Source organism: Panulirus ornatus, chromosome 14, assembly GCF_036320965.1.
Source record: "Panulirus ornatus isolate Po-2019 chromosome 14, ASM3632096v1, whole genome shotgun sequence".
Classification (NCBI taxonomy): domain Eukaryota; kingdom Metazoa; phylum Arthropoda; class Malacostraca; order Decapoda; family Palinuridae; genus Panulirus; species Panulirus ornatus.
In genome coordinates, this window is record NC_092237.1 from 7,164,430 (window position 1) to 7,176,608 (window position 12,179).

The 12,179-nt window shown below is 49.2% G+C and overlaps 1 protein-coding gene across 8 annotated transcripts in view; it reads left to right on the top strand.

Moving 5' to 3' along the window:
- LOC139753244 (popeye domain-containing protein 1-like) overlaps window positions 1-12,179 on the top strand; it is an 84,274-nt gene that overhangs the window by 40,167 nt on the left and 31,928 nt on the right. For all 8 annotated transcript variants that reach the window (XR_011713670.1, XR_011713668.1, XR_011713669.1 and 5 more), the window contains exons 2-6: window positions 3,052-3,372; window positions 6,407-6,676; window positions 8,906-9,033; window positions 9,900-10,008; window positions 11,458-11,569. Coding sequence is in view for 3 of the 8 variants with exons in the window: in XM_071669489.1 (XP_071525590.1) it covers window positions 3,073-3,372; window positions 6,407-6,676; window positions 8,906-9,033; window positions 9,900-10,008; window positions 11,458-11,569 (919 nt within the window). In the remaining 5 variants the exon portion in view is untranslated. The remainder of the gene's footprint in view (window positions 1-3,051; window positions 3,373-6,406; window positions 6,677-8,905; window positions 9,034-9,899; window positions 10,009-11,457; window positions 11,570-12,179) is intronic.

Consider the following 12,179-nt stretch of genomic DNA (forward strand, 5'->3'; position numbering starts at 1 on the left):
TAGTGAAGGACGGAGGGAGGGAGGGAGGCAGTTAGTGAAGGAGAGAAGGGAAGGAAGAAGTGAGGGAGGGAGGGAGGCAGGTAGTGAGGGAGGGAGGGAGGCAGGTAGGGGCTGAGTGCCGCACTGCACCACCACCTCGGTGTCAGGTGCGTCCCGCCTCCCACTGCCAGCCCTACACCCTCTACTGCCAGTGGTTCACCCCCACCACTGCCACACCTCCTGTACTGCCACACCCGCTACTACCATTGGCCCCTAAGGGCGGTCCATCACCATCACTATCACACCTCCTGTAACCAGTGATCCCCCAGGGTAATCTACCACCACTCCCTCCTCCCAGTGTACTGTCTTCCACACCCCCTCGCCCCCCATCGCACTCGCTGCCCCTAGCAGCCCCCCCTATGCTACCGTTTGTACACTCAACAAACTCATCATTTTCGATTGTTTACCCACCACGACGGAGCTACAGTTCTACAGTTCCCATTTGTCAGGCCCCGTGGAGGCGCCGTCGCTCTGGCATCTTGAAATCGATAATCAGCCATGTAGGGAGAGGACGTGAGGAGATAAATTTATCATCTGCATACAATAAAAGCCCATGAATTTGCTAGTGGTTGTGTGTGTGTGTGTGGGGGAGGGAAGGAGTGCCGTGAGGGTAATGCTAAAGTCAAGGATGTTGGTCTTTGAAGGAGTGCAGGTCTCCCACGACTGCATGGCTGTTATTCTACTTGTGATGATCATCCGACGCCTGTAGTCTCTCTCTCTCTCTCTCTCTCTCTCTCTCTCTCTCTCTCTCTCTCTCTCTCTCTCTCTCTCTCTCTCTCTCCGCCTCTCTGTCCCCACCTTTGCAATTTCAGCCGCTCCTCCGTCCCACCAACGTCCCATCCCTCCCTCCTTCCTTTCATTAAGTAAGGACCATCCTCTTGATTAAGGGTCCCCTCTTATCAAGGACCCTCCTCTTATCGGTGAATGGCGTTTGTCCTATTAAGCAAAGACCCTGCTAGTATCAGACAAGGGCCTCTTTCTCATAAAGCGAGAACGCTCTCCCTTATTAAGCAAAGACCCTCCTGTTATCAAGGAGGGAACCTCTTCTTATCAAGCAGAGACCTCTTTCATATCAAGAAGGGAACCTCTTCTTATCAAGCAGGGACCCCTTTCATATCAAGGAGGGAACCTCTTCTTATCAAGCAGGGACCCCTTTCATATCAAGGAGGGACCCTCTTCTTATCAAGCAGGGACCCCTTTCATATCAAGGAGGGACCCTCTTCTTATCAAGCAGGGACCCCTTTCATATCAAGGAGGGAACCTCTTCTTATCAAGCAGGGACCCCTTTCATATCAAGGAGGGAACCTCTTCTTATCAAGCAGGGACCCCTTTCATATCAAGGAGGGAACCTCTTCTTATCAAGCAGGGACCCCTTTCATATCAAGGAGGGACCCTCTTCTTATCAAGCAGGGACCCCTTTCATATCAAGGAGGGAACCTCTTCTTATCAAGCAGGGACCCCTTTCATATCAAGGAGGGAACCTCTTCTTATCAAGCAGAGACCTCTTTCATATCAAGGAGGGACCCTATCCATATCAAGCAACGATTCACTTCTTATCAGACAGGGACGCCCTTATCAATTAAGGACTCCCTTCATGTCAAACGGGACCCCTCCCCCCTCCCCACCCTTATCAATAATGAAGTCTCATTCTATCACATTCTCTCTTATCATTTATGAAGTCTATCGACAACAGAGCCTTATATCAGCACGCTCCGTTATCAGTCAGGAAAATCTCTTATCAAAAACGGGCCACTTTTTTTTGAGTCACGAAGTCTCTAATTAAAGCACGAGAGTCTCTCATCGGCAGTAGCGTCTCTGGTGAGACATCTCTTTCCCGGCATCGCTTTAGAAAACTGACGTAAACACCGAGGAAGTAATTGACGATGCCCCCCCCCCCCCCCCCCAAAAAAAAAAAAAAAGAAAAAAAAAAAAAGAAAAAAAGAAGAATTTACTTCAGGAACAACTCGACTCCTCGAAGCTGCGTCGAGACCGAACCCCCTCGAAACTGCGTCGAGACCTAACCCCCTCGAAGCTGCGTTGAGACCGAACCCCTTCGAAGCTGCGTCGAGACCGAACCCCTTCGAAACTGCGTCGAGACCGAACCCCCTCGAAACTGCGTCGAGACCGAACCCCTTCGAAGCTGCGTCGAGACCGAACCCCCTCGAAGCTGCGTCGAGACCGAACCCCCTCGAAGCTGCGTCGAAACCGAACCCCTTCGAAGCTGCGTTGAGACCGAACCCCTTCGAACCTACGTTGAGTTCGAAGTCACCTCGACCCCCTCCCGGCGTCACACTCGCAGGTGTCGTTTAGGTCCGTCGTTTTAATGAGGAAAATTACGAGGGAGTGAAGTATAATGAGCTTGTTGATGGGCAGCGTTGTGTGGCTCATTATGGTGTGTGTGTGTGTGTGTGTGTTTGTGTGTGTGTGTGTGTGTTTGTGTGTGTTGAGTTGCCACGGGGACGATGATGATGATGTTATTGGCCGTTTCATCAGCCCCTTTGAACAGGCGACTGTACGACCCTTGAGCACGACGGGACGACCCTTGAGCACGCGACGGTATGACCCTTAAGCACGCGACGGTATGACCCTTGAGAAAGACGGAATGACCCTTGAGAAGGACGGAACGACCCTTCGGTATGATACCTTGGCCTTTGACCCGGAGGCGTACGACCGTGCTCAAGGCACGCACCGTCATGCACAAGGGTCGTAACTAAGGGTTCAGGGGGCCACACCTCCACCCTTCTTCATACCGTCGCCGCTTTATCTGCATTTCATCTCCTTTCCCCAACCTCCCCGTCGACCTCTGACGACCCTGGGCCACCATGGTGGCCCACAAGCGACATGGCCATATCAGGTGATTTAAATTCTCGTACGTCTGTTCCAGGACTCTACAGTTACGTCCCTCACATTGTTGTACTTGCTAGAGGTGTGTGTGTGTGTGTGTGTGTGTGTGTGTGTGTGTTGTGCCATGCGTGGTGTGGCCACTAACCCGTGCCTGTATCGCCCGTGCAGAGGTGCAGCAGGTGACGCACCATGCTGGTCACCAACTTCAGCGGCAACCTGGTGAGTCCGGCCGCGACCAAAGTGGTGACGGAGGCCAGCGGCGGAGGACAAGCGGAGGCGGCTCGGGCCCTGCTGGCCAGCTTCACCTTGGGCACCCTCTACAATGACTCGGGCGGCCTGGAGGCCGACCTCTCCTGGGCTGAAGGCTACAATGACTCCCTCCAGACCTACGGCGGCCTCAACCTGACGGCGGCCAACGACACGACCCTCCTGCCGGGCCGCATCGTCTACTGCAAGGAGTGGTCAGGGGCCACGCTCACGCTCTTCCAGGTATCTGCCCTACCCTCACGCTCTTCCAGGTACCTACCTCCCACCCTCACGCTCTTCCAGGTACCTATCCTACCCTTACGCTCTTCCAGGTACCTACCACTCACCCTCACGCCCTTCCACGTAAGTTACCCCACACCCACATGCCCTTCCAGGTACCTTCCCCAATTCTCTCATTGTCTTCCAGGCACCTTTCGCCATCCTCTCGCTCTTCCAGGCACATCCTCCCTCCCTTCCCACTATGTCCCTGTCTTCCAAGTACCATCCCCCCCTAACCTCAGGCTCTTCCAAGAACCAACCCCTCCACCCGTGCGCTTTTCCATTTACCTCCCCCCCCCCCTCACTCCTCCCAGGTACATACCTCATAACACCAGCCTCACACTACACACTTGTGTTACCTCACACCGCGTCACCACAGTGTGGCATAGAAGAACACATATCATTTAAGGTCATTATTAATGAAATACACCTCGCCATTAGGAGGTCATCTACCATTAGACGCAGTAAGTGGGAATAATTGTGGCCCGCTATTGAATGAGTGAGCACTGTAATGTTACCTGTCATTAGAGAGTGAATATTGATTCCTGTCATTAGAAATTGAATATTGATACTTGTCATTAGAGAGTGAATATTGTTTCCTGTCATTAGAGAGAGAGTGAGTATTATCCACGCCACAGCCATCAAGCTAAAGTGTGGTCACGCCACTAGACTAGTGTGGCCACATCACCATCCGGGCCACAGCCACCATCCGAGCCATAGCCACCAGACTAGTGTGGCCACATCACCATGCGAGCCACAGCCACCAGACTCGTGTGACCACCTCACCATCCAAGCCATAGTTACCAGACTAATGTGGCCACCTCACCATCCGGGCCACAGCACCCATATAAACAAGTGTGGCCACCTCCGACCGGGCCACAGCAACCATACTAGTATGGCCACCTCACTGGCTGGGCCACATACGTCCTGTGACACACTGCTATGCCCATGAAGTTAAAAGAAAAAAGAAAAGCCTATCACATGGCAGGCATGAAAGAAAGAGAAAAAAACGAATGAAAATGAATAAAAAGCCACAGAAATGAGTGTGTGAGCAGAGGACAGAGGAATGAAGTGTGTTGCCAGATGGAAAAGCGTGCGTCTCCCAGGGAGGTTTGGAAGGACTGATGCTAGGAACAGACACGACTGGAGACGTGGCTAAAATTGGTGTGGAAAGTTTGACGCGAAATAGATGTAGGATGAGCGACGATGGATTGGAAGGAGGAGACGTGACCAAGTTTATGCAGCTGGGCGGCTGCTTGGGAATGACTGGAGTCTTAAAACAATGTTACCTCGGGACGTTCCACTGAACGAGGGGACCAGGGGTAACCAGTTACTTCATAGATATTCAACAGGATGCTCAAGACGGCTTAAAATAAACCCCATCTCTGGGATTCACCGACGAAAAGACACGAAGTCATGATAAGAAGGTGGAGGAAGCTTCGAAAAGACCGTAAGGGGAAATGGAGAAGTAGTGATAAACAGGAGAAACTCTCAGTATCAGAAACGGGAATGTTAAACAAATGTGGAGGATTGGAGAGTTGGAGGTTGTTCTTGGCTTTGAAGATAAGCCAGCGGGTGGACCCTCAGTCACCCTGGGTTAGGGGTTAGACCCAAGAAACTATAATGTTGCTTGTCAAGGAAAGCCCATTATGAAGGTCTAGGGGGATGAAAGGGAGATGGCTGGAATGTTCAGTAGACATAGATCTCGTCTGATGCAAGGATAAGGTCAGGATAAAGTACCACTTGGTGCTGAAGATGCCTTTTTTTTCCTTCACACGGAAATAGGTAGTGACACACACACACACACACACACACACACACACACACACACACACGCACTTACACACACACACACTGTCATGTTGGTATCTCAAGATTGCTGTAATCTGAACAGAGGAGTGTGGTCATGTATCCCCTTTGTACCTTTTTAATCGAAATCACTCGAATTCAGAGGACATCGTAGAGAAAATGAACTTGATTGATTTGCATAGTGTTAACCAGGGTGTGGCCTTGGACAGCAGCACACGACACAACGTGAGAGATGGCTAGTTCCTGTTTCGTACCAGTGACACAGTCGTTAACCCAATACCTATAACACGTCTGTATCACCGTAGTGTTAGAAATGATCGCTACACCTTTACATCCATTTTCCTCGACATACTAACTAGTCCAGAAGAGGTCGGTACAAAAGTCAGTTTTTAGGCGATTGAAAAATGTGATAAAAAAAATAATAACATTGATATTTAGCTTAGTGACTCGGGTGATCATACGAGTTGGCAGTTTGGGGGAAGAAGAAGAAGAAGAAGAAGAAAAAAAATGTTTCGCTACCCCGCATGTGTCTCGCTGTCTTTACTAAATGATCTTGGCAGAAACAATGATTTAGATTACTGACCAAACACATTCCAAGAAAATTGTCTTTAGGTCGAGCAGATAGCGTTACGGAACACTTTGAAATGGCAAGACTTACCGTCCAAAATGAATAGTTCACAACAATTTGCATAAGGTTTGTATTTTCTGTGTGGAACTACGATGAACATCATCACGAAGAGACATACGCCTCACCTGTGACGTCCTGCCGCCCTTTGATGTTCCTGAATTTAATGTTTTGACAGGCCTGTCAATACCCGCGTGCTGACAGGCCTGTCAATACCCGCGTGTTGACAGGCCTGTCAATACCCACGTGTTGACAGGCCTCTAACTAACTTCCGTGTGTGTGTGTGTGTGTATGTGCGTGCGTGTGTGTGTGTGTGTGTGTGTGTGTGTGCTGACGAATCCTAGTTCCTTTGTGTTCCTTGTGCTGACAAGCCCCCCAGACTTTGGTCTTCTTGACTGTATGTGCTGACATTCCCTGACGACGTCTTAACGTGTGTGCTCACGATTCTTACAACCTCCCTCCCTCGTGAGCTGAGTCTCCTCAATCTCCCACCCCCTTCTGGTAGTACCCAACTAAGTAGCGTATAAACTAAACCACCCCTTGTGGCTATTCCTCCTGCCGCAGGTGGCCAACTTCTTCTGCCTGCTGGCGTTCCTGGTGCCGCACAACTTCCGCATGTCAGCGCTGGTGATGCGGGTCGTGCTGAGTGTGGGTATCCTCCTCTTCGCCCTGTGGGCTGGCCTGGACCTGTGTGCCGTGGACATTCTGGCGTGGAACCTTAGTTTCCTCTTGGTCAACGCCGGCCACGTCCTCTACCTCACGTACAGTTTCTGGCCTCCGAGGGTCCACAAGGACCTCGTCGACCTCTACGACAAGGTCTTCCGGCCTCTGAAGGTCAGTTGGAGGTCACTATTATCACTCCTGTGTTCATAAGGTCAGTTTCCATCGGTAGTTACACTGCAGAGGTCATCAGGGTTTTGGGTATTTAGGCGTCTGTGGTCCTCAGGGTGTAGGGTGTTAAGACTTTAAGGTCTTCAGGGTGTAGGGTGTTGAGACTTTAAGGTCTTCAGGGTGTAGGGTGTTGAGACTTTAAGGTCTTCAGGGTGTAGGGTGTTAAGACTTTAAGGTCTTCAGGGTGTAGGGTGTTGAGACTTTAAGGTCTTCAGGGTGTAGGGTGTTGAGACTTTAAGGTCTTCAGGGTGTAGGGTGTTAAGACTTTAAGGTCTTCAGGGTGTAGGGTGTTGAGACTTTAAGGTCCTCAGGGTGTAGGGTGTTAAGACTTTAAGGTCTTCAGGGTGTAGGATGTTAAGACTTTAAGGTCTTCAGGGTGTAGGGTGTTAAGACTTTAAAGTCTCAGGGTGTAGCGTGTTAAGACTTGAAATTTATTAGAATGTTCTATCACAAGTGTCTAGAGTTTACTTGTTCTCAGTAATTAATTCAGTTTTCATTCTGCTTCAAGGTCATTAAGCTTGATGTATTAAGAGTAAGCTTGAGGCTCAATTTAGCTCAAAAGGCGGATTTGGCTTAACACCAGAATGCTGGTCATCAGGCTTGCTCCTTTCAAACTTTAAGTTTGTTCCTTAAGCTTAAAGGTTTGATCATTAAGCGTAGAGGTGTAGCCATTAATCACGGAGATCTGGTCATTAAGCTTAAAAATCTGGTCATTATGCTTAAGGTCTGGTCACTAAGCTTAAGTGTCTGGTCATTAAGCTTAAGTGTCTGGTCATTATGCTTAAGTGTCTGGTCATTAAGCTTAAAAATCTGGTCATTATGCTTAAGGTCTGGTCACTAAGCTTAAGTGTCTGGTCATTAAGCTTAAAAATCTGGTCATTATGCTTAAGGTCTGGTCACTAAGCTTAAGTGTCTGGTCATTAAGCTTAAAAATCTGGTCATTATGCTTAAGTGTCTGGTCATTAAGCTTAAAAATCTGGTCATTATGCTTAAGGTCTGGTCACTAAGCTTAAGTGTCTGGTCATTAAGCTTAAAAATCTGGTCATTATGCTTAAGGTCTGGTCACTAAGCTTAAGTGTCTGGTCATTAAGCTTAAGTGTCTGGTCATTAAGCTTAAAAATCTGGTCATTATGCTTAAGGTCTGGTCACTAAGCTTAAGTGTCTGGTCATTAAGCTTAAGTGTCTGGTCATTAAGCTTAAGTGTCTGGTCATTAAGCTTAAAAATCTGGTCATTATGCTTAAGGTCTGGTCACTAAGCTTAAGTGTCTGGTCACTAAGCTTAAGTGTCTGGTCATTAAGCTTAAGTGTCTGGTCATTAAGCTTAAGTGTCTGGTCATTAAGCTTAAGTGTCTGGTCATTAAGCTTAAAAATCTGACGATTAAGTTTAAAGGTGTGATCATTGACCATGAATGTTTGATTACCGTAATTATACATCGGTTCGTAATGCGTGTAAGGTCATTATTATACACCAAAGATGATGTAGCCATTACGCAACAAGATCAGGTCATAATGGTTCAAGGTCATAATGTGCAGGTCAGGTCGTAGTATTTCATAGCCGAAGTAAGGTTATCATAGCAGAGAGTTGGGTCATGAAGGTAAGTCACCAAATTCTGTATTGCAGCTGAAGGTGAGTCACCAAGTTAGCTGTGTATTGCAGCTGAAGGTAAGTCACCAAGTTAGCTGTGTATTGCAGCCGAAGGTAAGTCACCAGGTTAGCTGTATGCTACTGGTGCGGGATAGTTCTCAAGCTAAAGCAACGAGTCACCAGAAGCTAACGGGTGAAGTGGTGCGGGTGGAGTCACCAGAAGCTAACGGGTGCAGTGGTGCGGGTGGAGTCACCAGAAGCTAACGGGTGCAGTGGTGCGGGTGGAGTCACCAGAAGCTAACGGGTGCATTGGTGCGGGTGGAGTCACCAGAAGCTAACGCGGTGCAGTGGTGCGGGTGGAGTCACCAGAGGCTAACGCGGTGCAGTGGTGCGGGTGGAGTCATCAGAAGCTAACGGGTGCAGTGGTGCGGGTGGAGTCACCAGAAGCTAACGGGTGCAGTGGTGCGGGTGGAGTCACCAGAAGCTAACGGGTGCAGTGGTGCGGGTGGAGTCACCAGAAGCTAACGGGTGCAGTGGTGCGGGTGGAGTCACCAGAAGCTAACGTGGCGGTGTCGTTGGTCTTGCAGGTGAACCGCCAGAATTTTCGTCACCTGGTGAGGGAGGCGACGTTACTGTGGCTGGAGCCTGGCGAAGCCTACGCCCAGGAGGACGTGTCACCTGCTGACGAACGCCTCTCCATCCTCGTCTCCGGCAAGTGAGTGAACCAACCCCCCAAACCCACACACACACACACACACACCATGACCTGCTCTCCTCCTGTATGGAGGTCGTCCATACGTCATGTACAGGTGGTTCTCTGGCAGGTTAAGTAGTTATGGCTCATGCCCCCCGAGCCATGGGTATCGAGACGCCATTTTATATATATATAAATATAATCCAACAAGAGGCACTTCCACACGACGGGGCATCTGTGTAGTGTCCTGTCTCCCTCAGCTTCTGTTCATCTCTGGCTCACTCTTCGTTCCAGAAGTGTTCCTCCTCCATCTTCTCCATCTTCTTCACCTCTCATGGTGGACCATCTATCATAATCTTGGCCCCCTTTTTTTCTATCATCCCCTAGTTGACCGTGACTAATACCCGCCGGAAAATAGTTTGTTTGGATATTCTTTTTTTATTTTGTTTTTCTTTTGTGTGAAAGTTAACGTAATGGATCTCACGTCTGTCATGGGTTAGATGACTTTCCTTGAGGACAAAAATAGTGTTTTTCTTTTTTCTTTTTTTTTTCTCTCTCTCTCTCAACAATAACCATCTGCAGAGGAGAGAGAGCTCTAAGACTATGTAGCCTGCAGGACAGTTCTAGCAGGCTACAGGCTACGTAACAGCCTGTAGGATAGTCTAGAACGTTAAAGGACTATATAAAGAACCCTTGTGATAGTCTGGGAGGCTATAGGACTACATGACATGCTGTGTGTGGCAGGATACAGAACAGTGTGACAGTGTGTAGGACTGCAACAGACTATAACAGCACCGTGTGTGATATTAGGTTGTTGTGGAGGGTTCCAGACCTGTGTAGAGTTCGACTACGGCTGTACACTACCTCTCCCCCTACCTCTCCTACAGGCTGCGCGTGACCTGCGATTCGACGCATCTTCACTACATCCTGCCCAACCAGTTCATTGACTCGCCGGAGTGGGAGGCGTGCGCCGACGACTCCGATGAGCTGTTCCAGGTACGACTTCCTCCTAAAAGCCTTTTTGACCTGTCTTCCAGGAACTACTTCTGGAAACCCATTCTCTTCTCCTCTCTTCCCCCTCATTTATCCCTGGAAAGTCTGTCCAGGCCGAGCAGTTCCAGAAAGACAGTCAGTTAATGCTGAGGCAAGTGTGATTTTGTTATTGGTGGCGGAGAGGGTTCCACGTCCCCCCTTCCGTGGGCCCAGTCTGGAAGATTTTCTTGTGTTGCATCCGTATCATGGCGTCGCATCCGATGGTTTTACACGACCTTGGGGTTTATGATTTAATTTCTCGAGCATTTTGGTCTCCATTCCCCTGCAGACAGTGAGGTGCGTCTGCTCAGTGACGCATACGATGTAAACTCGAAGTCGGAATAAAAACATCATTGGTCCCAGCGCTGGGTCTTAGGGTACTCCCGCTGTAATGTTTGGCCCGTTCTGAATACCATCTTGAACATGTACCCTTCGTTCCTTTCATAGATTATAATTTATAATGGGGAGTTTAAGAATGTACAGTTTACTTTTCCAGTTTATTTCTTTATTTCTCTCTCTCTCAAAAAAAAAAAAAGCCATTGGGTTTAGTATACATGACCCTACCATTTCAGATTCACGTTGCCTCTCTTATTTTCCTCCATTTAACCAAGAAAACGTCTCTGTGTTCCTCTGTAAATTGCTTCATGACCATAGACCAGGCTTTGTAATTGCACACGTTCGTAACGAGCGTTCCAATCACCTCTTGTAACTCCTTCAAGCATGACGGTGTGACCTTTGACCACGATGGTGTGACTGCTCGGTTATGATGGTGTAACCTTTTCACCTGACGTCGAGGTTCAGGTCAGAGGTCACACCGTGATGCACAAGGAGTTAGAGAGGCAGGTACTTAGTGTGTCCTGTTCCTCGTTGTCGATGCAGAAGTCTTGTATAATCGTATGTTTGTGTGTGTCGGGTACCGTGTGTAGGGAGGGAGTTTTACACTTGGGGTCCCGTCCCGTGTGTGTGTGTGTGTGTGTGTGTGTGTGTGTGTGTGTATGTGTGTGTGTGTGTGTGTGTGTGTGTGTCTGTGTGTGTGTGTGTGTGTGTGGGTGTGTATAACTTGGGAGAATGTACGTCTAGTAGGCATGACAGCTACCATCCTGTGTGTAGCTGTCATGCTATACACATGCTATACACAGGATGCTATACACAGGATGATACACCTGTGTATACACAGGTGTACCACACTTCACCATGTGTGTGTGTGTGTGTGCATGCTGGACGCAGGAGGGGAAGTCTGTAGATCCCTCTGAAACTGAGTGGCCCCTGAGAAATCTATTGCCTTCGTAACGCATTGAGACCTTCCACCAACGCAGGAGTAAGATTTAACACGGACTTCGACGTTTCGCTGAGGTCAGAAAGAAAAAAGTCTGACGGGCCTCCTGCTTACGAAGGACGTTCTCCCTACCACAGGTCAGCATCGTGGCCGAGGAGCGGAGCAAGTACCTGTGCTGGACGCGACCCCGCCTCCGACACCTCCTACACCTGCGGCCCTTCCTCAGGGCCATCATCCACAACCTTGTAGGTAAGACACTCCTCCATCCCCCCCACTCTATACTCCCACAACACACACACACACACACACACACACACACACACACACACACACACACACACACCACTTGTTTCAATTACACCTGTCACCCCTATACCTGCCGTGGCTACATCTTTGTTGTGTCAGCTTGAGTCATGGACACACCTGTCAAAGGCGACCAAGGACACCTGTTCAAGTCTCGCTTTCTCCCCCCTCCTCTCCCTTGGCGAACATCTGTCCCAACCAGTAACACCTGTGTGTGTGTGTGTGTGTGTGTGTGTGTGTGTGTGTGTGTGTGTATACTCGTCGCACCTGCCTTCCGGATACACCTGACATGGTCGCATTTGTCGCTTGCACTTTGTGAAAGCCCCTTTGAGCACGACGATGCGACCTTTGGCCTTTTAAACCTGACCTTTAAGATTTAGGTCAAAGGCCAGGCCATCGTACCGAAGGGTCGTAACGTCGTGCTCAATAGGGTAAGAACACATTACGTCACAGTAGGATGATGAGCTGCACATGTCATCATGGCCATACGTGTTACACCAACACGTGTGTCACACCACAGGTGCACCAAGCCAGATGTATACGTGTACCCGAGGCA